The sequence below is a fragment of the Anguilla rostrata genome, chromosome 15, assembly GCF_018555375.3.
Source record: "Anguilla rostrata isolate EN2019 chromosome 15, ASM1855537v3, whole genome shotgun sequence".
Taxonomy (NCBI): Eukaryota; Metazoa; Chordata; class Actinopteri; order Anguilliformes; family Anguillidae; genus Anguilla; species Anguilla rostrata.
This window is the reverse complement of record NC_057947.1, coordinates 25,231,316-25,258,161: the sequence shown is the minus strand read 5'-3', so window position 1 is coordinate 25,258,161 and position 26,846 is coordinate 25,231,316. Positions and strand designations below refer to the sequence as shown.

General features: G+C 45.8%; 2 protein-coding genes and 1 long non-coding RNA gene across 5 annotated transcripts in view; 1 reads left to right on the top strand and 2 right to left on the bottom strand.

Annotated features, from left to right (window-relative positions):
• Positions 1-16,184, bottom strand: part of LOC135240819 (potassium voltage-gated channel subfamily H member 3-like) — a 47,114-nt gene extending 30,930 nt beyond the window's left edge. Inside the window, exons 1-2 of one of the 2 annotated variants that reach the window (XM_064310783.1) lie at positions 16,121-16,184; positions 15,264-15,489 (exon numbers count right to left, since the gene is read on the bottom strand). In XM_064310783.1, coding sequence (XP_064166853.1) covers positions 15,264-15,339 — 76 coding nt within the window. In that variant the 5' untranslated portion in view covers positions 15,340-15,489; positions 16,121-16,184. The other variant, XM_064310782.1, reaches the window with a different exon arrangement.
• Positions 16,185-17,826: 1,642 nt separating this feature from the next.
• LOC135241148 (isocitrate dehydrogenase [NADP] cytoplasmic) lies at positions 17,827-26,777 on the top strand. Of its 2 annotated transcripts, none has more exons than XM_064311299.1 (9): positions 17,827-17,965; positions 18,926-19,055; positions 21,035-21,326; positions 22,193-22,295; positions 22,810-22,987; positions 23,521-23,672; positions 24,033-24,173; positions 25,690-25,852; positions 26,082-26,777. In XM_064311299.1, exons 2-9 carry the CDS (start codon positions 18,934-18,936, stop codon positions 26,173-26,175), a joined length of 1,245 nt encoding a protein of 414 aa, XP_064167369.1. In that variant the 5' UTR covers positions 17,827-17,965; positions 18,926-18,933; the 3' UTR covers positions 26,176-26,777. The 2 variants fall into 2 exon arrangements, with proteins under 2 accessions (XP_064167369.1, XP_064167370.1); XM_064311300.1 differs by having other exon boundaries at positions 17,849-17,969.
• Positions 24,767-25,273, bottom strand: LOC135241152 (uncharacterized). The gene is made up of 3 exons (XR_010325910.1): positions 25,242-25,273; positions 25,075-25,151; positions 24,767-25,004 (listed from the first exon to the last, which is right to left on the bottom strand). It is a non-coding gene; the product is annotated as an uncharacterized LOC135241152 (long non-coding RNA).
• Positions 26,778-26,846: the final 69 nt, after the last annotated feature.

Genomic DNA, 26,846 nt, shown 5'->3' with positions numbered 1-26,846 from the left:
AGTGAGCCAGAATAATAGAGCAGTGAATAGTGCCTGACTAATGCTGCTCAATGAACAGCTGAATTAAGTTAATTGGCTGTCTGGAGTGGGCTTGGACAGCAGCGTGAAGCCTGCACCCCCACTGCCACAGACACCAATTAAGGCCTAATTAGTTAATGAGCTCAACCCTTTGATGGAGCGTCTTTTCACTCAATACCATTTTTTTAAAGACCACTCCAGCTTTTCCAGTAATAAAGCCTGATTCTATTGGCATTAATTTCAAATGCAGGAGGCAAGGGTAATGCCATAATTGAAAAGTGGTATGATGGCGAAAGCGACAGGATATATGTAACTTTCAGCCTAATGGGCAGCTGTAGAAGGCCCGTGTTTCTAAGTGGCCCGTGTTCATATGGATATTTAAATGATCATAATTACACCAATGAAACTTCTAAGAGATAGAACAACAAATAGCAGGAGTGAGCATAAGGATACAGCTCTATTAAGATGGATTTCACTGCTACGCGCTAAGAGAACTGTGTATGATTTAATGTATGCAGATAATGCAGCAAATGTTGTGAAACGCGGAGGGAAATGTCTGGTACCAATACGAGCATGGTGTGTCCCTGGACCTCCTGGTGGTTCGTTTGACAGTCCGACTCAAACCACATGTAGTAAATGAGTTGTTATGGCTCCCTATTTAGGAGATTGGCACGTGTACTGCGTTCGCAGGGTAACCTTTAATCCCCATTGCCTTTGACTGGATCTGAGGCCTACTATAATCAACATTCCAAGCTCTGACTGTCCGTTAGGGTTCAAAACTGCCTCAGGCTCATCGCCCGCAGCAGGGAACACATGGCCTGCCTCTGCACTGCCACTATCTAGCGCGAGAGCAGCCTGCAGCCAATCACCAATCAGAGGCGGACAGGCCCGTCCAGCCAGGCGATTTTATGGAGCTTGAGTGATGTTTTCATTAGAGCCAGGCAGAGGCTTGTCTGTTCTGCAGATAGATATTCATGTTTTTGTGTGTGTGTGTGTGTGTGTATGTGTGTGCGCATTTCAGATTAATTCTGTGTGGGTCCTTTGTAGGTGATAGTGTTCCTTTTTTATGGGACTCTATGTCACCTACACACACACACACACACATCGCACACACAAACAAATACAGACAGATATAGGTACACACATACACAAACACATGCGTATACACACAGATACACAAAACAGACATGCAGACAGATACAGGTACATATACACACACACCAAGCAGCCAAAAACTGGCTGCGTTTTTTTGAAGCTCACAAACAGTTCTTGTTGAGAGACACTGCTCACTAGCGCCAGTGCGGTTGTCTCCAGACTGGCTCCAGTCTTTTGGCCACACGTTTCAATGCAAGTCAACGGTGATTATACGGTCAAAATACAAAGTCATTTTTTTCCCCCCACAAGAACATGTAGTTAATGTGCCAATTTGTTTGTGCCAAGTATGCCAATTTATTCTATCATTTGGCCAATATTTAAATATTTCCTAGACAAATCAGGGTTTGTGTCACTGCACGTCAACATCACTTGGGGGGGGGGGGGATCTCACATGCTTCACGGATGACCCAGACTCAGCCCGGACCATATAAGGGTCCTCCTTTTCCCTATTGTGCCGTCTCTAGCTGCAATTTGAACAATACGGTGGCAGGACACCTGCACTTCCGCAGTTTCAAAACGCTTCTCACAAGCCCATGGAAAGTCAGTGGTGATGTCACAATCACTTTGTCCATATTTTTTCTGCAGTCAATGGCGCACGCACCTGCCAGGCTCATTTAGGAGCACAGCTGTGTCAGGGTATAGCAGACTAGAGGAGGAGTAAAGGCAGAATATAGATCTGGCCGGTGTGAGGCTTCTCCTTCAGACCTCATCTCTCTGTCAGTCGTATGATTAATTCATAGCAGGTTGCCAGAGCCTCTCCACATGCACAGCCTAACTGGACAAACAGAACTTTTTGATCAACTTAGCCAAACCCGCTGGCTCAATAAGGACAATATCTCCAGTTATAATCAAGTGAAAGGGTAATCAAAGACATCTTAGTCTTTTAGTGGTGCATCATAACCGCAGGGTCTCCTGTTGCTGCAAGTACCAGCGTAAATCTGGGGGGAAAAGTACACCAGCATGCACTCTAAACCGCAGGCAGCTAGCCGCAACTGCTCCTCCACTGCAGCCCAGCTGCGCAGCTGCACCGCTGGTGAACTGCATTACTCACACAGCTGACGCAGGCAGACAGCAGGCAGCCAATCACATTAGAGAAGTCTTCTGCGAGCTGTGATATGGCGACAGCCCTGCCTCCCTGAGTGACACTACAGCCAATTACACACCCGTCTGCGGGGCTACCACCATTTCACACTGAAGCAGCCAATCAGGGCTTCAGCTGGACACAGCACCCCACAACCACTGAACGCAGCTTTTGATTTACCTCCTTCCAATGTCTAATACACAGGTTTAAATGAGCTTACTGGCAGAGGCCAGATTTAGCCCTTTGTAAGGCCGTGTTTTCCAGCCTGGTTTAGAGAGGGGACAGAGACGTTTCCATGTCATTTTCATGAAGGGAAGGAGAATGTAAATGTGCTGAAGGCTTAACTCATGAAACGGCAGAAATGCAGGACCTACACTGCTCAGATTCCCTTTCATTTCTTTTCCTTTGGCTGTGAGCAAACAGCAAGTTTGAGTTTGGTTCAGACCCAGCTTACTGCGTCACACCAGTGGAGCTGAAGTACAACCAATCACAATGTGTCAGCTCCACACCGCCTAGGCAAACAGTGGCTTATTGTTTGACCACGAACACTAACTTTTGATGATTTTGAAATGGAAAAAAAGAAACTGTTGAGAATGGTGATGAGGCATTCAGAGGGAGCTCATCAAACTGCAATGAAAACAGACCAGAATGAAATGAGCTGGAAATTCAGTCTCATCAGCACTGCTTAAACACCCATCAGACGGGCCATCAGAGACCCAACCGAATGACTGAGATGCGCATGCTGGTCACAGCCTGGTCTGTCTGGAATGGTACAGTCCAAAGCTGACATTAATAAACATAAAGCGTGCGAATAGAATGGGCAATCAACACTCCAAGATAACTGATAAAATGGCTCATGAGAGAGATAACACTCAATGCGTTTATTTAAATATGAATGTAAATGATTTAATACATCAGTGCCCACACATTCAGAGGAAGCTCATAGTAAGATTTTATTAACTATGAGCCATCTGGAGGGGGGGGGGAGGTTTAAGTCCCGGCACCCCCCCCCAGCTTGCACGTTCTCCCCCATGTTCGCATGGATTTCTTCTAGGTACCCTGGTTTCCTCCCACACCAAAATACCTGCATGTCAGGTTACGTATGCTCCAGCCATTGCCCTTGACTAAGACCTCAGAACTGCAGCTGGTCCCCAGGCATTGCACTGTGGCTGTCCACTGCCTAGTAGCCAGGATGGGTTACATGCAGATGATAAATTACCCCACAGGGTTCAATAAAATATATCAGATCTTATAGCTTAACATCAGAGACTGTGCATTTCAGTAACAGTCAGACTGTCTGTATTAGGCAGGGGTTAGAATGACTTCATTCACAGGAAAGAGTCGTAAAAACAATTCATATGCAAAGAGTAAACTGCTGATGAATCCTTTGTAAATGTGCTATAGAAATAAAATGAGATTGATTAGAAAGAGACAGAATAAACATATCTTTGTTTCACTGATAAGTCACCAAAAAAAAACCCATGTATAATTTACCAATAAATCAAGGATAAGAAAGAAATTAACTAAGACTTAAACACTCCCATGCGCAATCTCAAACACAGGCACAGACAGATACACAAGCGCACACACAAAAGCACAGTCACACACACACACACACACACACACACACACACACACACACACACACACAGTGAATTGCCCTGTGCTCAGGATTCATGCGGAACAGATGAGAGGGTGTGCGAGCTCCAGGCTTCATGCCTATGAAACAGCTGAAGAGCGTGGAATGGTGCTGCAGGGATTGATTAACTGGCAGAGCATAGCGGCCCAGCACACCCTTCTCTGGGGCAGCACACAGGATGTGAGAAAACAGAGCGCGTTTATTTTTTATTTACCTGCAGATGCCGATGCCCTTATCCAGAGCGACTTACACAGCTTACATTATAAACACTATCCATTCGCAAAACTGGATATTTTTTCCTGAAAAAATTCAGACTGCCCCAACGCATGACACTGCCATGGGTGAAGATGGAGTACTGATGAGCTACGGCCTTTTGTCCCCGTTTACGCTCATCTTCCAGAGAGATCCATCACTGGGCCATGCTTTTCGCCCTGAAGGATCCCACATTTCATAAATCTCCGTTTTAATGTGTCAGATTGATGGATTTCAGGGTCCAGAGGTGGTTAAACACATTCCCCCCGGAACGTCCCCACCGATGCGGCAGCGTGCGCAGAGCCACGTGGCCCTGGCGGGAGAGCCACACGGGCTCAGGGTGCAGTGGAATGGGCTCCCTGTGTTTCTCCGCTCAGCCTGTCCAAGGCTAAAATAGCACCGTTATACAGTGTTCAGTTTGGTCAGAGGTGGTCTTATCAAGCCCTGCTCTTTATCGTTGGCTTGCCAAAAAATTTCCCTCAAGAGAATGAGCAAGAAAGACCATGGTGCACCACAATGGGTGGCTTACAGGGAGAGGAACAGGGGGTAGCGAGTAGGACAGGGTGCAGGGTGTAGTATAGGGTGTGCGATAGGGTGTAGGCAGTGGTACAGAGTGTAGGGAGTGGGAGAGGATGTAGGGTGTGGGATAAAGGGAGGTGTGGGGTTTAGTGAGCAGGACAGGGTGTAGGGTATGGGATAGGGTGCAGGGTGAGGGACAGGGTGTAGGGTGTGGGACAGGGTACAGGCTGTGAGACAGGGCATAGGCTGTGGGATAGGGTTTAGGATGTGGGATGGAGAGCAGGCTCTGGGACAGTGCGTAGGGTACAGAGTTTGGGAGAAAGTACATTTTACGGGCATGCTCAATAGCCCTGGTGGCGTGCAGTGATACGTGAATGCACTCATGTCCAGTTTGGGAGCCACAAAAAGGCCAGTTTAATCAGGAAAACATGCCATAACACCCTGCACTGAGACCTGATGCCCCGGCGTGTGGCTGGAAGCCACATCACTGGAATACTAACGGAGAGCCGTGGTGCGCGAACAGAACACCTGCGGCGCCAAAACACCAGGTCAGGTTTCCATTTCACGCTGACTCGAAGCACACCGCACAGAGCAGAGAAACGTGTGTGCGCGCGCGCGCTGGACCACATCCGCGCACACACACGCTTGGACTCCACAGCCTGGACTGCTTGCATTTTCTGTTTGCTCTTGGCGCCTTTTCTCCCCAGAAATTATTTATTGATGCTGTTCATCATCACTTTTGCTTTTGCAGCACTGTATTGGTATGGCAATAAAGAAGGTACAGGCTTTGACTCGCTTTGTGAGACAGGAGACAGGTACAGACTCTGACTGTGAAACAGGTACAGACTCTGACTCTCTGTGAGATAGGTACAGCCTCTGACTCTCTGTGAGACAGGTACAGGCTCTGATTCTCTGTGAGACACAGGTACAGGCTCTGACTCTCTGTGAGACAGGTACAGGCTCTGACTCTCTGTAAAACTGGTATGGGCTTTGACTCTGTGATATACTGTAGGTAACCTCATTCACTGTAACGTTCACTATTCTTTTATTAAGCAGAACAGAGTGGTTATAATGAAGGAGAATGAATAGTAAATAGTCAGGGAAATGGGGGACGATCTGTGAATTTAGCACATGCTAAATGTTAAATATTTTAATGATTTAAATTCTTTCCCATTACCATGCCTATCTGCTGGAACGGGGTTGGGTCACATTGGCTGCTACCACAAGCAGAGGAGCGCATAAACCTTACACAATAACAATAACACTCACACACACAGCAATGACTCGCACAAATAGGAGACACGCACCAATACACACACACATGCATACACAAACACACAGACACACACACACACATGCGCGCACACGCACACACACCCACACCCACACATGCATACACAAACACACAGACGCGCGCGCACGCACGCACGCACGCACACATGCACACACGCAAAGAGAATCAATTTTCCTGCTTGAGTGAGTATGAGGTGAAAAAGACATAATGGAGGAGTAACACTGGCTCTGCCCATAAGACCCCTCATTTCACCATCAAAGCAACCAGTTCATGAATACAAATCACCCCATGGCATCTATCTGAAAAAGGACACTAAATAAGTACAGTTAGGGTTTTTGATAAACGCAACACATCTAGAAACGGTTTTTCACGAATATTATCCTGTCTTCAGTGCGGTTCAAACCCCCAAATTATATCCCTCCATTTGTTCATTTTTATTTATTACTAAATATCTTACACTTACAAACCCAGTAGGATTCTTTATTACTAAATATCTGAGTGCTAAACTGAAAGTATGTGCTTAAGTAAGGGGTAGTATGAAAGCATTATGGCAAACAATTCAGCAGTAACAGGTCTTTGACGTGCAGTGCACCAATAGCCTTGGCAGTAAACAGTGAGAAATGGTAAAAGAAGAGTGAAAAGAACATGTTCATTGGTCCCCATTGAACACAGACGCTATGAAAATGATCCAATATGCTGTCAGAGACTCGGAGACATGTGGTTGGTGACACTGGTGCACTCTGGGAAATAAACAGAATAAGTGTAAGACATCTATAGCTCATGTTCTGAAAAGGCAGCAAGTTTTACCAAGAACTGACCACGTCCTGAAAAAAAAATAGTTTGGTACCACATTCCTTCCAAGAAGAACTATGAAAGACTGAAAGAATACTGCTGCCAATATGTACAAGTAGGTATTTGCCAGTAATTTACATGATTGAGCACCGTACTCAGTATGGTAGCATTAGCAGCCATACTGTATACCGGCAAAGGGTTCCTGCAGCAGTGGCTTGTGCAGTTACTAGTGGAATATCTGTCTGTTGAGCCTGGGGGTTCAATCCCTGTCAATGATTTGCCGTTTCTGGCCGTTTTGAAACATGACTTTTTCTCGGCAGGGTAGTAGAAGGTATATAATCGCGACCAAAAAGGCCAGGTGCCCTTACTTCAAATGATGGAGAAGCAGTGTGGGGTAACACTGGCAGAGTCGTGCCAGGACTGCAGTTGTGTCACACCAGAGGATATCAGCCTGGCTGCTGGGCCAGAGAGAACATTGCTTGTGATGTAAGTGATTGTCACAGGCAGAAACAAGACCCCAAATTATTTCTTATCTCATTTTTTGTTTGTGTATTTTCTCCCCACTTTTTTTCCCTACCGTCCTTTTGTGTCATGTTGAATGGCTACAGTAATATAATTTGGAAAAAGAAAAATAATAAAAACCATCTTGCTCTGTGATAATTTGAAAAACTAGACATTCATTTTGCAGACACAGACTGTTTCGTGTTTATAGTTCTGAGAAATCAGGAAATGTGTGTAAACAAATGAGACAAACTGTAACACTTCACTTGCATACAAGGACAGCCCATTCAGCCAACACATGCATATTTTATATAGTAAAGGCCAAGAGTATTAGGCCACTAAAAAAAAAAAAACTTTAGGTAGGGAAGAGCATCATGGCCATCGAATGTGCTCTTTCGACCACAATTTCTGACTCTATTTCCAGATGTCTTTCCCATAGATGTAAATGCACGTCACTTCAGTCACTGTTCCTACTGAAACACTAGCCAGGTGACCAGTCTTCGTGACTCAAGCTCCAGCCATCCGTGCCCCAATAATGAACCAGCTTTCAAAGTCACTTAGAGCTTTTCCCTCTTGCCATCTTGATCCAAAATTGGGGTCAACTGGGCCTGCTCAGCATTTTTATAAATGCCACAGAGCACGATAGGACGGTAATTGCTTAATTTTATCATGCAGTACACCTGCGTGGAAGCATCTGCATTCGTTATGCTTCCCCACTCATATATTCTGTTTTTTTCTTTAAAAACTATTCCTTTAATTTGTTGCCTATAAATATATAATCAGTACATAATAGATAAATATTTCCCATATATATGGGAAATATTGATCTATTTCCCATTAATGGCATCCAAAGAGATCAGGAAAAAGTTGGCATCACCTTTTTGACAGGTCAAATTTATGAAGCTATCCTCACTTGCGATAAGCTATAGCACAAGACCTAAATCTGCAGTATCATCAGCTATTAAAAGCTGCAATAGCATGAAGGGCCCACAGGTCCCATAAAACACGGTCATCAATCAAAGTGCGCAGTGCCGTGGAGAGAGCGGTTTTTCTCGCACGCGGTGATTCTGTTCAGGCCAAGTTTACAGGTTGTTTTTGTATCCGTCCAGAGCAAGGCAGGCGCTGAAATACATGCACGGTCTCATTGCCGTGTGACAACCTTAAATCTTAAATCCGTTAAATCCTTCATTTGCTGAGGTGTGGGCCCTTTGAGCGCGGTGGGGTTTTTCTTGTTTGGCTGCATGGCTTTAGCTCTGTATAAATCTGGGCTGAGCAGGTGCATAGCCTGGATGGGGGGGGGGGGGGGGGAGATCTGACTGTTCTAAGAGCGAAGGAGAATTACCAAAGCTAATGCCATCTGTAGCTTTTCATCAGGCTGTTCCAGGAGATTCTAATTGGCATGGATTTGCCGAACGGCCACTTGACAGGGGGAACTGGCCTTTAACGAAAGGTCTTAATGAATAAAGACCAACTTTAGACTTCTCTTATCATTCACTTTCCGCGCCATCGTCAGTTCTGACGAATCTGCAGCCACTCATTTCCTCGGGTCCCCTAGTATTGGGACTGAGATCTGATTGAGCATTCCCCTTCAGGGAGGGATGGGTTACAAGGAGATGCTAATCCCAGGTAAGTTCCACCCTTTTCCTCATTATGGCCGGCTGGGGAAGTGGTGTTGAGGGGTCTGTGTCTGCATGGACACTGGCCTTGCAGTGGTGGCACAAGCTTTCCACAGAGAAAGTCAGTGCACCAGGTTAGCTGGCCTCTTCTGACATAAACTAAAGACCCCACTCTGCAGTCTGCATCTCGGCTACCTTCCTATTCCCACTCCTCAGCACTTTTTCCCCATGCAATTATCGAACTACAATATAACATTCTTTATGGTTTTCATGGATGTTAGCTATAAGAATCTATATTTGTGTTATGGTTGGTTATTGTAGTTTATTGATGTTGCACTTGCACTCTCTCGTCAGGGAATGTTATTAGCCAGGAAATCCAAGAAGCAGGAAAAAGTGTGGCCTGAACATTGAGGTGAGCCAGCTGAAGAGCAAGTGAACTTTGTCCTTGCAAAGAAAGACCCAAGCTTACACTGTAGAAAATAAACAGAAATTCTGTGTGTATATGCATCTTCAAAAAGACAAAACGGAACAAAAAGCTACAACAGCAGTGACCAAACCATCTCTACGATGTTCTGGCTCATGCATTTCCACATCAATAACCTCACTTGTACGGGTCCTCATACAGGTCTGTCATTAAGAAGATAGCTTGATGGAAGTAAATTAAACTGTTCATAAAACTGCACAAAAGCATTGAAATCCGCATGGACTACAAAACTTGTCTTTAAAGTACCATGGTAGATTAAAACATTGTGCTGTATTTGTAATGAATACAAGAAGAGCTGACTTTGCTTTGGTAATAAAATCAATGAAACAAAATTAATGAACTCCTTCATTCTTATTATAGTTTTAGTTAAAAGCCTTCTTGAGGTAGTAATCTGTTGTTCCAAGGAACAGTATCGTCCTGTGCTACAGAGGACACTGAGCTGAATGTTACCATGCTAGAAATGTTATCATGCTATAAATTTGCAACCCAAACAAATCTTGGGTGTCAGTCACATGATAGAAATTCATTTTCATGTCAAGAACTTTAAAAAAAATAATGTTTCACTAAAACAGTATGTGAGTATTAATCTCTCTAGCACAGGAGAACGGGTGGAGGAAGCACAGAGCTTTGACTCATTGTACGCTGCACTGTCCACAGCAGGAGCCCTCCAGCCCTCCTTCAGTTAAATCCTCCTTGCTCTTTATCTTCCTCATTAAACAACCCATTGATTGGCAGGTTATTCCAGCGTTGCCACGTTTTCAAAGGGAATTCACAACCGACAAATTGCAGCAGTCACATGTCCGCTACCTTTGCGCTCCCCACCTCTATTAACTCATTCTTGGGAGTTTTTATCATCTGACATGCAGATGCATTTCCAGGCTTCTGCTCTCTGACCATATCCTATTTCTCCGGGACTGAATCTGTGCTCGGATTGGTCAGGTGAACCTGTGCTCTGTTTGGTCAGGGGAAGCTGTGCTCTGTTTGGTCAGGTTAAGCTCTGCTTTGTTTGGTCATGGAAAGCTTGTGCCATTTAGTCAGGGGAATCTGCATGCTTGACCTGATACTGTGCCTAAAAAACCTTTCACACAAACAACAGAGTTGGAAGTTCCTGCAAGCTGTGCTGTTGCGATACATCAGTAAGATTTTGGGCTCTGTATTTGCAGTCAAGGTGCAACTGCCAAGCTCTAGCGATAATGCAAGGTGCTGTGTCCAACTCAGTTTTTGTCATTTTGTAACTAGAGGCTGTAGCGCACGTACAATGCAGTTGTAAAAGAGGTTGCTTCAAGAAGAATAGTCCAGGATGGTCTATATCCAGCTAAGGTGATAAAGCTTCCCAGTTTGCAACCAAACTTGACATCATCATTTGCCCTTGGAGACTTTTCTGAGGTGCCATGAATGCCAGTGTGATCACTGCATCTCCTGCAGAAGTTAATCAAACATGACAAACTGCCAGTTCGCTTACAACCTCGAGGTACAAAAGAGACAGAAAGAGGCCTATCTAATTGGCCACAATGAAACAAAACCTCCACCATAGCCACATGTAATTTATTCCTTCATTTATGAATTTATTCGTAAAACAACCTCTCAACTCTGCTGCACCCGCACTACAGTCTGATGTCACAGTATTACTTAAATTGCGTTGGACATGCCTTAATTCATCGTCACCCTACCGTTTGACAGTTGTTTCTTGACTATGAAAAATATGGCCCTGGGTTGGCCTATGGACAAAGCCCTTATTGAACACACCAACCCATGTTGAAGCAAATGGGTTTACTGTACCATGAGACTACCCACCTGGAGGTGGTGGAAAATATTCTGTTTGTGCAAGGCAAAACGAGCAATTCCAACCAAGTATCAAAGCTTGCTGCCCCATAGGAAAAAGTAATATACTGAAATACATTGCAATATATGGGCAAATATATTTTCAGAAGTCACACTTATTTGGAAAGAGTTGGAATATCTTCCTTGTGGTTGATTATATATTTTATTTAATTTAAATATATTGCAGTTAATTCCATTTCCATAAGGGGCGACACTACAGAAAGGGCGACTCCTTGAATTCTGCATTGAATACCGTAAGAGCTTAATGACCTATTGGGGAAGTTAATGAACTAGGCAGCAATCAGGCCTTGCATCGACGATTAACTTTTACAGCCATCCAACGGCCACGGGCTCCGATAGCTGCGTGATGGATGGCCAGCAATACTGACTGCTTTCCTTAAAGGCTTTCCTCTGAGTTGCATATTTTGTGGATTGATTAAATTTCTGATGTGGTTTCCATTTGTTGGAACTATTTTTTGCTTGAAAGACCATTGTTCAGAAAGGCTAAAGAATATTGCATGCGTAGATTATGTAAAAACGAATTCAAGGTCTTTGTTGTTATTTGTAATTTCACAAATATAACTCTCCATGCAAAGCAGCTGACGCATGCATTTATTCATTCACTTCTGAATAATCTGCATTTATTCAAAGAAAAATAATGTTATAACCGAACCTTCACTTCAACATCATAGCCACAAAAACTTGGCTTGCACAGTTTATAGTTCCTTACGGAGTATCCACCCCTAAAATTTACTACAGCAAGACAAACATAACTAAGCCCCAACACCACAGACTCAAACCTGCAGTTCTCTAAGTGCAAGCCCAGATGCTCAGTAACTGCTCTGCACAGCCACCCTGAGACTATAATATAGAGACGACACACTGCTGACATCAAATGCCAAAGCAACAGAGAGGAGTCAAACGTAGCCTTAGGAACCTGATGTATGGGGAATGTGACTTATTCTAACCCAGAATGAGATTGCCCTAACCTACAACATTTACTCTGAACAACAAGTACAAACAAGAAGTCACAATTAAGGAGCAGTAAGAACAGCCTTTCAGCTTTTAAATCTGACTTACAGATAATAAATAAATGTAATATGTAAATAAATATGCTTTCCAAACAATAGTAGCCTTTTGGCCTGTTCTCACATTTTATATGGCAAGCTATGCCTGAGATGTGGCTGTATTATGGCTCACCCCTGGATTGGACTTGGAAACCACATCTGGCCCACCTCTGCATTACTATTTTATTATGATTCATCTAGTGGATGTTGGCCAGACATGGGTGATAAAAAGCTGCCAAACAGCAAACAAGCTGTTTTCAACTTTAATTCCCAAGATCAGGCATCTATTGTGATTTTGAGTAAGAAGTCATCTTTTTCTACTTATAGAAGGGTAATCACGCCAAGCTGTTCTCGTGATATCAGGAGGCAAAAGGGGTGAAATGCATCCAACTGGTACATTTGCACCATTAAAAGGTGCAATTTTCAGGAGAGCTAAAAGGGTGCACAGCTCCACCTGCTATTTCCTGGGGGCTGCGCCATGTCTAACATCTGTGATACGTGCAATTTCTCATTCTCATATTTAAAATTTACTGAGTTGGTGGAGCTCAGGACAAAAATAACCCATTCCTGCAGCAAAACCTGACAGCCAGGACAAGTGAAGTAACACTTGTATCAGAGGGAGGTTTAATGGTTTAATTACATGTTCTCCTTTGTAATGATCTGAAAAAACAGACACGGGTCATTTTTTTCTAGACTTGAGCCAGTGATGCACTGTAACTCATATCCTGTCTTGCGCTTGTTGACTTGACCATAGACCACATGACCATAGAATGGTGTCTGTGCCCATGTGACATCAAACAATATTCTGCACTCAGAATTTACTGTTTGTTAACATTCTTGTGCTTTCTGAGTTCAAAATGAGTCACTGACCTAATTGAGGGTTAACTGCAATGACTGTAAGGTAAGAGAAATATACCTTTTTTGTTGTGTATAGTGTGTGTTTGTCTGTGTGCGTATGTGTTGTTTGTGCATATCAGTGTATGTGCGTGTATGTGCGCACGTATGAATCTACCTGCTTGTTGAGATGTGCCTTCAGTGGTATATATCTAGTTATACTCTGCAATGGTGACATTTTCCAGGATTCTCTGCGCTACAGACAGAAGGCTATGGCCATGAAGACGCAATTAAAACAGTTAAAGGCAGAAATTACCATACCGAATAGTGTCATCTCCTGAGAAGAATGTGGCAGTTAAAATGTGAAGGTTACTGTAATGGGAGAAAGCCTAATCACCCACTAATATGGTAATGAAGCAACCTATGCTAAATTAAGCATCAGTGGGTATACACTTTAATTTAAAACATGTACAAAGATCACAGATGGCAACCAAAGGGAATACAACATAAAAATCTCCAGTATTAAACTGAAACTATAAAACAGTACTCTGACACAGCGAGGACAGACGTGCACCACTGTGGTAGAACCTAGCTAGTTCCATGCTTCGAAGATGTTGGCTTAAACTAGGAACATCAATAACAGATTATTTCCCTCATCATTGCTATGCAAACCATGCAGTGCAAGAGCCAATAGCAAACCAGAACATTTTATACAGAAACCTAAACAACGCAGACCCTGATGCTCCACAGAACCGGGGTGTGGAGCTCCACAGAACCCCTGTCATACATCATGGCTGTTAATTTTTTCAGACTGGTTCACCACTGAAAACAATTAGATAATTTACCTAGGTAAATCGTATTAGCAGCCCGCAATTCCATCCCAAAACCAAAGGTGAGGTAACAGTCACCCTAGTTGACTATTTCAGAAGAAAGCACGAGGATGTTGTGGTGCATGACGGTATCTATTTCTAAACGAGCTGATTCCTACTTTAGATAATGATTTCATCGGTCACAACATCTTTGATTTAGAGCCGAGTCACTCAGACGGGAGCGTTATAACTTGTATCCAGTGACCAGTGTGGATCATTCACGACAGCATCCTTGCATCTAGTTTCATTGATATCCATCTCCCCTGTCGGAACACCATTCCCACTGTTCGCACATGGTCTGCAGCCGAGCATTCGCCAGACACGACATTGCTCATGTCTATGAAAACAAATTGCTTCCAAAACAATGTTATGATTTATTTTTTACTGCCACTGGAATCGCAGTAGGCGATTCCCTTGAGGGGAACGTTGCGCCGATTACCATTTCACGCTGGGATTCAACTTTCCAAGCGTAGCTATACGCAGAGCTGCTGAAAATGCGACCGGGATAAACTCGATGGGCTCGATGAGGACTCCATGTACCGGGCAATGAAATAAGGATTTTCACGCTTTCAGGAATCAAAATAAAATGTCTGGGCATGAAATTTCGCCTCAAATTGGTTCTATGACTACATAATATTTAGGCTAGTTACGATTAATAATGTCAGAACTTAGACTTCAAACTGTCTGATTACTTTTCACACATTGGATAGGATTGTATATGTCCGTGCTTGAAAAGCCCGTCTAGGGGCAAGTATTGGAAATTAGCATATGGTATAAATGTTGTGACACAGCACTTTTTTTGTTTGGCGATAATCTATATTTAAATGTATATGTCCCTATCAAATAAATAAATAAATAAATGAATAAATAAATAAAAGTTTTCAACTCGTCAACGTCAAAATTGCGCGCGGGACCGAGCTCTGGAGCGCAAAGTGAAGATTACTTTGCGCTCCAGAGCACAGGGCGCACGTGGAGGATATCCTGGCATTAAACACCAAAAAAAACACAAAAATAAACAAACATAAAAATAAAAACATCAACGAACAGAAATGATGCCCTGGACCTTTATTTTGTCAGAATCTCTTACACTCAAATGGTAAATTTTAACTGAGCAGATGTAAAAGGGCGTATTCTAAGAACAAAATAAGCAATCATTTTATATAATTCCTATCGGGAGCCATGCTCATTTTAGCATTTGGTCCAATTGCGACTTTATCTTGAATAACACCTCTGTTTATCACGGCATGCGCGTGAGTGGGATGCAGGAATGCAGCTCCTGGAGAGGAGAAAGAATGTGTACTCCTTAGGGCGGATTACTTACGGGTGCCGTCGAAGCGCGTGGCTATGGTGTCCAGAAAGGTATTCTGCGGTGCCAGGAGACCTCTCATCACTGGCATCCTGCTCCGAGTGGAGGGGGTCCTTCGGGCTCGGCGGCCAGGAGCATCAGACTCGGACTCCGAGACGAAACCGGGTAGGAATCGGGACGTACCGGGTGCGCACCCTAGCCCCTGAAGGAGCGTAGTGAGCCTAGACACGCGGGGCTCCACCTTGAGATCGTAATAGCTTATCATTCAAGGAAAAACACACAGGTGGGATGTGTCAGGTCTAAGACCCAGAACCTTAACCTGTCCAGAGAAACGGTGAAAAGTTTCTCTTTGTGAGATGGGGACAGAAGTAACTGACGGAAATCAACGTGCTTCTTCCAGTTAATTTTTAACAGAAGACTGGCGCACTCTGGCTTGCTGCTGCTACGAGTTTCGGTTCTGGTGCTGATGCTGCGCGCTCGCTCTCTCTCTTTCTCTCTCTCACTCTCCCTCAACCTAGAGAAGATCTGATGTCACGTGGTATGTTCATGAGTTCGCTCAAGGGCGGCTGCTACGCACGGGTTTACTGGGTTCTGTGACAGCGGATGCTGCCCATAATTTTAACTCGCGGGTCGGTCCCCAGACCCTTAAGATGAGTAATGCGCCCCCAACCCCCCACTACTGACCTTGACTGCTCATTGCACAATGGATACTGGAACCCACATACTAAGTGGCTACTCTGGACTGGCTTTCCAAACAATGCTGTAATCCTACATCATATTCCATTTGTCCAACATTGAGGGATACGATGCTTCTTAGTTCGTTCAAATTCTAAATGAATCCAAGAAAATACATGAACATGAAGTCGTTTTACCAGAAATGTGCCAACACACTTTAGTTTCGCTGAAGATCCTCCGAATGGCTCACTGATACCTCTTGGAGACACTCATTACGCATACATAGCGTGCGCACCTGCTGAGTTTTAAGCAGCACCTGCAAATCCCGGACAATTAACCGCACAAAATGTTCGAAAATCCATTTTAAGCGCTCGATGCTTGAAAACTCTTCTTATTATGATTGAGAAAACATTTGTTATTTTTTCATTTTCATAAATATAAAACTGGAAAAGAAAACATATGATGTCGTAAAGTAGCGATAATATCGTTTGAATGTAATAGGAGTTAGTTATACTGAATATAAAATGATTGTCATTAATACAGTTTATAAGCCGTTATGGGGAGCGAAAATATGCGTTCAATTATTTTGACAATGCCATGCCTAGCAACAGTAGAACTATAACGGCTGTGCCTATTCACTCGTAGAGAAATAGCGCCATCTCTTGAGGCCGCATTAGAACCGTCGCTACTCCTAGTTGTGATTGCAAAAATATAACGTGTTGGAATTTCAGTTGTGCTTAATCCCAAGTGGTGTTGGAATTTGAAGTGAATAGAAGTGTGTATGTGTTTACAGGAGTTACCGATACATTCATTGCGAGTAAATTGGTGTTCAATTTTTGAAGCGACTACGTTGTATCTGGATTACATAATCAGATTGCAAAAACGGAATTGGATTTGATTTGCAGATCACTGCAAATCAATTCCAAGTTATTATGAGGGATCACCTTTATCCAGTGATGAAACATTTCTACACTGATGCGAGTGGTCTCTTCCAGGATGGCAATGCCCCCATCCACAGGGCACAAGGGGTCACTGAATGGTTTGATGAATATGAAAATATTGTAAATGATCTATATGTGGCTTAATACTTTTGGACTGTACTACAAGAACAGTCAGCATTACTTTGAGGGTATCTACACCCATATTAGGTAATCTGTGTAGGAATTGCAGCAGTAGGAATTTTTTTTTCAAAAACTCTGCATTTGTCTTTGCCATGCAAGATTGTACTTGGTTAGTATTTGGATGGAAGACCAGGAAAAACTAGACTGATGCTATGACAGCTTGGTATGCTACTAGGGTACACTACCCCCAGAATCCAGTTCCCTGGCACAGTAATAGGGGCACAAAACTATAGAAGCTACTGACCTTCAGATTAAACTTTAAACAGAGGTTCTGAATAACTGTGGTCATTAATGACCTACATGGCAGGTTTATGAGTATGGTCGCTGACCCTGGTGTCCTGATTTCTCAAAACCGCCTCTCTACATCTGGTCACCTAATCATATCCTTATATGTGAGTGGCTTTATAGACCATTTGTTTCGACCTACCTGATTGGAAATAAAAAAGAGACAAGTCACCCCAATAAAGCACACACATCTCTTTACTTGGCATTTTTTTTTTTACAGGCATTTGATATTATTGATTACTGACCATTACTCTCTATGACCGAGGAGCAAAAAAGACAGATTTGGTCAACCTTCGGTCGTGCTGTAGCCTAGACTTTCGGTCAAGCACAAAAACCCAATTTTAAAGTAGTACAAAGGTCACTAGGCTAACACCCTATTCCCAGATTTCATGATTCGTTGCTGTGACAATAGGGGTGTGGTGTGTCTTGGTAGCCTATTGGCTGAGTTTTGTTCCCGGTCTTTGTGAATGGGTAAGTGGCTCTCTCCTTAGTGGGCGGGTTCATCGCAAGTAGATACGCCTCTGCGCGCAACCGCAGTCCTATAGAGACAAGCCGGAATTAAGTAAACTTGCGTCGCCTTACGAGATCATTTCAGTGCAGCACCGCGAAACCTGTGGCTAATATTAAACCGTGAAGGTAGGCGTGTAACACTTTATGCTTTTATTGTCGATGCTATGAGATTACAGCTGCACGCTACGCCAGTCAGCTAATTGCAGCCTATATATTTGACAGTTTATCGTAAATCCATGCTTCAGGCCCTAAATTCTGAAAAGCTAGCTAGCTAACATGTTGGTAAATGAATGATTTGGTGCATCGTTATGAAGCTTGCGTAATTTTAGTTTCATTTACTGCTGCCTGTGATTAAAAAAAGTTTGATTAAAAATAAATGTAGAGCGTTTAGACAAGTTTGACAGCCAGCAGTAGCTACACAAGCGGTGGTCTGTAATACGCACTGTCATGTACATTAATTAGCCCATTCATGAATCCTTTGGCCAAGAAGATTAGTTGGTTCATTCTTAGGTCTCGTGGTCTGTTTATTTAAGAACATAACTTTAAGGAAACGCCCTTGACGCTTTCCCCGGTGGCTACCGAATCCGTTTTTTCCTCTTCAAGAAAATGCTACATTTATTTTATTAAATAAAGAAGCGCTGGCTGGGAACTAACTACATTTTATCTAGTGTTCGTTACGTTTGATACGATACGATAGATGTTGTACGTCGCTCTGGATAAGAGCGTCTGCCAAATGCCTGTAATGTAATACAGGCGCACGATACATTTAATGAAACAGAAATTGAACGAAAGCTTATTTGATCATTTAAATTGTGTGCCATTTTCTGTATACTGAAGCGCTGAAAACTGTCTACAAAAAAATGCTGATTCGTGAGTCTTCTCACAAGTCACTGTTAATTCCAGCTGAGCGACCGTTTGTTTACACGGAGTGAAAATGGGGAAACACTGGTCAGTACAGCGCAAGCGTAAAACCCTCCACTTTGGCTATGGTGCTTATGCAACCGCGTATTGACATGGCAATCTTTATAAGCCCTTTAAAAACGGGTACATGGGCTTTTACTGTTTGGTTTTGTCTTTGTATGGTAGGCATAAGGATGGCTCAGAAGATCCAGGCGGGCTCTGTGGTGGAGATGCAGGGGGATGAGATGACCAGAGTGATCTGGGAGCTTATTAAGGAAAAACTCATCTTCCCCTATTTGGAAATAGATCTTCACAGGTGAGGCACACTGACTCCACCCCTAATATGTGCGTCTCTCAGGGAAGGTGGGGGTGGGGAGGTGGGATGGGGTGGCGTGAGGGATTCTGGCTGTGATCTTAATTCAGAATTTTATCATGTGCAAACACTGTCTTTATCGGATTGCACTATCATTTGCAACATCAAAAATGGTTCGTTATCGTGCACCTGAAATGTTGCATCCATATATGTAATGCAATGCAAAAAGTGCTAGAAGGTGCACAGGAACTGTTACTGTTTTACATCATGACACTAGTGGGTCTTGCTGTTGGCAGTATGAACACATATCTGAGGGCATTCCGTTTCAACTCGAAAAGCAGGTTCAGTCCAGAGGAAGTCTGTCTCCACTCATTCGACTTGGCTGACCAGTTTCTTTAAAAGAGTACGACTGACAGGCTTGTTTTTCAGGTTTAGACCCTGCGCCCTGTTCTCTCCTGGGCAACTGTTAGGAAATTGATAATATGTATTGCTGGGGATTGCCCAACCATTGCTTTGTGTAATAGCTTTGGACTGTGGACTGGCAGGTGATGTGCACACAGGAGGACGAGGGTTCTCTGGGGTGAACACATGTAGGAACTAGGAAGTGAAGCCAGGGCACATCAGGTTGGGCAGGGAGGTTTTAATTCCTGAAAGAATGTGATGCTTTCTGTTAGCAGGGGCTCTTTCAGTGAGCTTTGTTTCGCTTGAACAGAGAGGGCTTTCTCAGCTTCGTTACATCAGTGGCAGCGCCTGAACCCGCCTTTGTGAGTGTTTGGATCAGTTCCTCAGCATGGGGGGGGGAGGGAGGGTGCGGAGTGGATAGTTTCTCCTGCTTCGTGTAGATTGCACATTTTTTGTGTTGTAACTACAGGCTCTCTGAGGTCACGCGATTGAGTAAAATCAGCTGAGCTTGCGGAACACCGTCGCCCGCCTGACATCCTGCCTCAGGAAGCTTTCGCTCTCTGTGTCGCTGGGGTTTGGGGTTTACACATCCTTGGCTGCTTGTGGCATTCCCACTGAATTGAGCTGCAATTCCCAAACACTTTCAGAGGAGAAAAAAGCCCATTTGTAGAAGTCCCTTTGTGATTGTACCAAAACTTCACCATCTGGTATCTCAAAGTTTCTTTGCCTCAGTGTAAAGAGCATTTGCAGTCCTTAAATGTAGTGTTCTGCAGTGCCGTCTTTAACGAGGGAGAATTCTTCGCAACGGAGTAGCTTTCGGGCGATGACGTGTTTTTAGGGCATTTTAGGGTGTGTGTCTGGTTTTCTGCAAACGCATGCAGTTTGGTTGAGAGGGTTATATATTATTTATATAACACCACACCTTGACTGCAGGAAATACTGCAGTGTTGAGCAGTGTGGCCTCTGGGACCTTAGTCTGTGCAGGGGGATTGTGGGAATGCAGGCTTAAGTAGTTGTGGTGTGTGACTAGGGCTGTGTCTGAATCAGCACACTTCCCTACTATTGAGTGTAGTTGTTGAGGACCCTGGATGAGAACGTTAAGTAGGCAAAATTGTCTCTAAATGTAGTGTACTTAATATCCCAGGATGATATACTTATTTCCAGGGTTTCACTGAGTATAGTCGGGAGTGTAATTTTCAGGAAGTAAACAAACATTTTGGTCCCATAAATATAATCCCCAGATTTGCTTTAAAATGAGGCACAGTTTTGCTGACGTTTTCCTTCAATAACAATTATAAAAACATGGGAACTTGGCGGCTCGATAGCGAAACGTCTTAAGAAACTTCCACAGAACAGTTGGGAAATAGTATGGAGGATATTTTTTGCTTTCTGACCATCGCATACTAAAACACTAAACAGTACGCTGTATGTTTCGTAGACAGCGCCACCATCACATTTTTCTAGTATAGTATATGAAATTGAATAAACAGGCTACTCCTTACCAGTGGGGTCACTCTTCTATAAGGATGGGGGCGGGGGGGGGGCACTTTTCCATCTGACACCGGCCGTCTGCCCGGCAGCTATGACCTGGGCATGGAGAACCGCGACGCCACGGACGACCGGGTGACGGTGGACGCGGCCGAGGCGGTGCGGCGCCACAGCGTGGGCATAAAGTGCGCCACCATCACGCCCGACGAGAAGCGCGTGGAGGAGTTCGGGCTGAAGCAGATGTGGAAGTCGCCCAACGGCACCATCCGCAACATCCTGGGCGGGACGGTGTTCCGCGAGGCCATCATCTGCAAGAACATCCCCCGCCTGGTGCCCGGGTGGCTAAAGCCCATCATCATCGGCAGACACGCCCACGGGGACCAGGTACCGCAGTCTGTCTGAGCACGGTGCCTGTATGCGCAGGGTGTCTGTATGCGCAGTGTGTCTATGTGCAGTGTGTCTATGTGCAGGGTGTCTGTATGCGCAGTGCGTCTATGTGCAGGGTGTCTGTTTGTGTCTCTACGCACAGTGTATCTCTATGTAAATAGACGGAGTGTAGCACAGTGGGTAAGGAACTGGGCTTGTAACCGAAAGGTCGCAGGCTCGATTCCCGGGTAAGGACACTGCCGTTGTACCCTTGAGCAAGGTACTTAACCGAAACTGCTTCAGTATATATCCAGCTGTATAAATGGATACAATGTAAAGTGCTATGTAAAAGTTGTGTAAGTCGCTCTGGATAAGAGCGTCTGCTAAATGCCTGTAATGTAATGTAAAGTGTTTGTCTGTGCTTCGTCTATGTGCAGTGGGTCCATACGTGCAGTCTCTCTCTCTTTGTGCCTGTGAGCAGTGTATTGACTAAACTAATCAGTTTCCTTTAGATGTGACAAACTTGCAGTGAATGAAAGGAAATTCAACTCCATTTAAACAAAACACTTTGCCGAATCCAGTCTGTTTTCTAGAGGGTTGTTTATCCTCCCAAAGGCCTGTTATTATGACAGTCCCTCCTCTTTAGATTCCCTCTACACCACCAACAGCCTGGTCTGTGTTCAAAATATCTTTACGGCCCTGAGCTGTACCTCAGTCTGTACTAATAAAGTTTTAGTATTTGAACACTGCCAGTAAAGCCTTTCTTAATCAGGCTTCCACACCGACCCGTGAGCAGAGTGCTGTGAGGCCTACCTCCAGCAGATGGCAGCACCTCTGTCTGCGTGTCAGCCCTCCTCAGCAGCCCCCTCCTCTCTTCCCTGTAGTACAAAGCCACGGATTTCGTGGTGCCGGGTCCGGGGCGCGTGGAGATGAAGTACACCCCCAAGGACGGGAAGCCCACCACGTTCGTCGTCCACGACTTTGAGGGTACGACGCGGAGTTCATGAAAATGTCACAGAAAACCAAAGGAAGTTGCTTGACAGCAGTAATACTATTGCTGATACATTAGCACTTTTTGTGAATTAGAAAACTTTTTAGTCCTAGAGCTACTGACATGGCGGCGCACACAAAAGGGAAGAGAGCTTGTGCTCCAGGATATTTTGGCTTGTGTAGTATGTATAGTAAAAAAAAAACCCTTGATAAATGTGAGTTTAGGCTATAGAAAATACACAACACAGATAGTGAGCTATATTGTTTGTGCAACAAATGAGGAAATTGTATTTTGTCATATTAATACAGTTGGCCAGAGAAAAGCTTTTTTCTTTCTTTCTGTTTAATTAAATAAAGTAATTTTTTCAAAAATCAGTAATTCACACGCCAAATAAGTCTTTCAAATAAAAATAAACACATTAACATGCTGCTTTTATAAATTCAAGTTAATCTTAGGGAACTGTATGGACTTGCGTGGCTCATGTGAAGTGTTGTGATGTCGTCACTGCAGGCACTGGGGGCGTGGCTCTGGGGATGTACAACACGGACAAGTCCATCCGCGAATTCGCCCACAGCTCCTTCCAGATGGGCCTGACCAAGGGCTGGCCCCTCTACCTCAGCACCAAGAACACCATCCTCAAGAAGTACGACGGCCGCTTCAAGGACATCTTCCAGGAGATCTACGAGAAGTAAGGCGCCGTCTACCCCTCACCGGCTGCTCGGGGGAAAGGGAGGCGTGGCCCTGGGGGGTTGCCATGGTGCGCGGGTGGGTTAGCACGCTCCCGCGGGTGGACGCCGCGCTCCCAGCCTGTAGACCCCGCGCTCCCAGCCTGTAGACCCCACGCTCCCAGCCTGTAGCACTGAGCTGCTCACTCTTACTGGAAGCTGGCTGGCTTAGCTGCCAGTTGGGGGCTTCCGCTCACGCTAGCCAGCTGCTGGGCTCAAACCGCTACACGCTGTGTGTGCCATTTCAATGCCACGCAGTCCAAGTCTGCTAATGAGATGCATCGTTTACAAACTGCAGTTCATTAATTATCAAAATCATTGCGGCTGCGGCTATATGAATCCGTACAGTAACCTGAAATGACGCACGGCAGCTATCCGTCCCCGTGTGCCATCGAACTTCACCCAACCGGTGTCACGTTACTTGGCGCAAAGTGTTCCGACTGGTTACAGTCACACTGGAAAGGAGAGCTGCATTCACTCTGGTGTCTTACCGCAGGGAGTACAAGGCCCAGTTCGAGGCTAAGGGCATCTGGTACGAGCACCGGCTCATCGACGACATGGTGGCCCAGGCCATGAAGTCGGAGGGCGGCTTCATCTGGGCCTGCAAGAACTACGACGGGGACGTGCAGTCCGACTCCGTGGCTCAGGTGAGAGATGGAGAGAGAGAGAGGGAGGGAGAGAGAGAGGCCTCGGTGTAGTGAGAGCGCTGCCTAGAATACAGCATATTATGGGAGGGCTTGCTTTATGGTGTATGTGCAGGCATTTACGCTCATTAAGAATGTTTAAATTGCTGTATTAAAACAGTAGTACTACTCTCATTACTTGAACTAATGCACTTGTTGTACGTCGCTCTGGATAAGAGCGTCTGCTAAATGCCTGTAATGTAATGTAATACTTGTATTTGCTCAGAAGGGGGGGGGGCCCTGTTGTAGGGACACAGGTTTGGTGTAAAGGCTCAGTTATGATAATGAGGTGATCATTAACAGTACTGGGCCCTGCGTTGCTCAGGCTACGGCTCCTTGGGCATGATGACCAGCGTTCTGATTTGCCCTGATGGCCGCACGGTGGAGGCAGAGGCCGCCCACGGCACAGTGACGCGGCACTACCGCCAACACCAGCAGGGCAAGGAGACCTCCACCAACCCCATCGGTGAGAATCACACACACACACACTACCGCCAACACCAGCAGGGCAAGGAGACCTCCACCAACCCCATCGGTGAGAATCACACACACACACACTACCGCCAACACCAGCAGGGCAAGGAGACCTCCACCAACCCCATCGGTGAGAATCACACACACACACACTACCGCCAACACCAGCAGGCAAGGGACCTCCACCAACCCATGGGTGAGAACCCACAGACAGCACACCTCCACCAACCCATCGGTGAGAATCACAACACACACACATACCGCCAACACACAGCAGGGCAAGGAGACCTCCACCAACCCCATCGGTGAGAATCACACACACACACACACACCCACACACACGCCAACACCAGCAGGCAAGGAGACCTCCACCAACCCATCGGTGAGAATCCACACCACACACACACACACAACCGCCAACACCAGCAGGGCAAGGAGACCTCCACCAACCCATCGGTGAGAATCACACACACACCCACACACACCTACCGCCAACACCAGCAGGGCAAGGAGACCTCCACCAACCCCATCGGTGAGAATCCACACACACACACACACACACCACCAACACCACCACACCGCAGGGCAAGGAGACCTCCACCAACCCCATCGGTGAGAATCACCACACACACACACACACACACTACCGCCAACACCAGCAGGGCAAGGAGACCTCCACCAACCCGATCGGTGAGAATCACACACACACACACACACACACTACCGCCAACACCAGCAGGGCAAGGAGACCTCCACCAACCCGATCGGTGAGAATCACACACACACACACACACTACCGCCAACACCAGCAGGGCAAGGAGACCTCCACCAACCCGATCGGTGAGAAACACACACCCACCACACACACCTACGCACACAGCAGGCAAGGAGACCTCCACCAACCCCATCGGTGAGAATCACACACACACACACACACACACTACCGCCAACACCAGCAGGGCAAGGAGACCTCCACCAACCCATCGGTGAGAATCACACACACACCACACACAACACCACACAACACACTACTACGCCAACACCAGCAGGGCAAGGAGACCTCCACCAACCCCATCGGTGAGAATCACACACCACACACACACACACACGCACACTACCGCCAACACCAGCAGGGCAAGGAGACCTCCACCAACCCCATCGGTGAGAATCACACACACACACACACACACTACCGCCAACACCAGCAGGGCAAGGAGACCTCCACCAACCCGATCGGTGAGAATCACACACACACACACTACCGCCAACACCAGCAGGGCAAGGAGACCTCCACCAACCCCATCGGTGAGAATCTCACACACACAGCGAGCAGGCCTCCACCAACCCTATTGGTGAGAAACACACACATAGACACACACACACACACGGCAAGCAGACCTCCACCAACCCTATCAGTGAGAAGCATACTCCCAAACCTCCATCAGCTCTATAATACACCCCCGGTGCAGTCCTCCCCAGTCTTACTGACGGCGGTGTGTGTGCTCCAGCCTCCATCTTTGCGTGGACCCGCGGGCTGGCCCACCGGGCGAAGCTGGACGGCAACGCCGAGCTGAGCGTCTTCGCCGAGTCGCTGGAGGCCGTCTGCATCGAGACCATCGAGGCCGGCTTCATGACCAAGGACCTGGCTGCCTGCATCAAGGGGCTGCCCAAGTGAGACCCCGCCCTCTACCCCCCACCCACACCCAAACCAACCCAGTCTGCCCCTTGCCCTTTATAACTGAGACATTATTGCACTTTCAATACGGTTCATCCAAAGTGGCACTTCTCTTTGTCTTTCCTTTTTTGGAAAACAAGCACATTGATGCATCTCCCAGTCTGTGAATCCTTTACCTATTTAATTAAATGTTTTCCTCTCTTTCCCTGTCGTCTGCCCATCCAGCGTCCAGCGCTCCGATTACCTGAACACCTTCGAGTTCCTGGACAAGCTGGCAGAGAACCTGAACACCAAGCTGTCGAGCCAGTCCAAACTGTGAACATGACTCGCTCGCACAAAGCGCACACACACACACACACACTTCCGATTCCGAGCCCAACGTTGGACCAAATCAGACCAGCTCGTTTCTCCGTCCAGAGTGGCCTCCCCAGCGGGACCCCTCCCTGGGCACGGTGGCCCCGCCCCCTACCCCCGCCTTGGTCAGGTCGTTTACGGTGCTGCTGACCGCTGCGATCCCAAACCGCTGCACCTCCTCCTGGCTGCAGGAGGCGCTCTACCACCCACCCGAACAGCAAAGGGAGCGGGTGAGCACCTCCTTTCTCCCCCGGAGTTGCGCCTCCTTTCTCCCCTGGTGTTGCCTTAACACGTAGCTATGTGCACTCGTCCGTTAAACCCATTTCCTGTGTCTCACACCCTGCCCCTCCCACCAAGTTTGTCCAATGATCACGTACCAGTCTCTGGTTGCCAGGTGCTGAGTAAAGCATTAAGTACTACTGACGTCCTCCCCTGCACACAACGGGCATTAGCTGAAGCCACTCAGATGTTTGTGTTACTGCAATAAAGGATGTGGGGCAGATTCTGATTTGTGTTCAGTCCATGTGTCAATGAACTAGTGAATAAAAAGAGGGTTTTTGGAGAAAAGGTAGTCAGTCTGTGTCATTGCTGTTGCATTTGTCACACGCCACTTCACATTACATCCGAGCTGATCTC

What these genes read in the sequence shown, in the direction of transcription:
- LOC135241148 (XM_064311299.1), top strand. Translation starts at nt 18,934, where the DNA reads ATGGCTCAGAAGATCCAGGCGGGCTCTGTGGTGGAGATGCAGGGGGAT. An exon ending in TTGGAAATAGATCTTCACAG is followed by an intron (nt 19,056 to 21,034) that starts GTGAGGCACACT and finishes TCTGCCCGGCAG; the next exon opens with CTATGACCTGGGCATGGAGA. An exon ending in GACCTCCACCAACCCCATCG is followed by an intron (nt 24,174 to 25,689) that starts GTGAGAATCACA and finishes TGTGTGCTCCAG; the next exon opens with CCTCCATCTTTGCGTGGACC.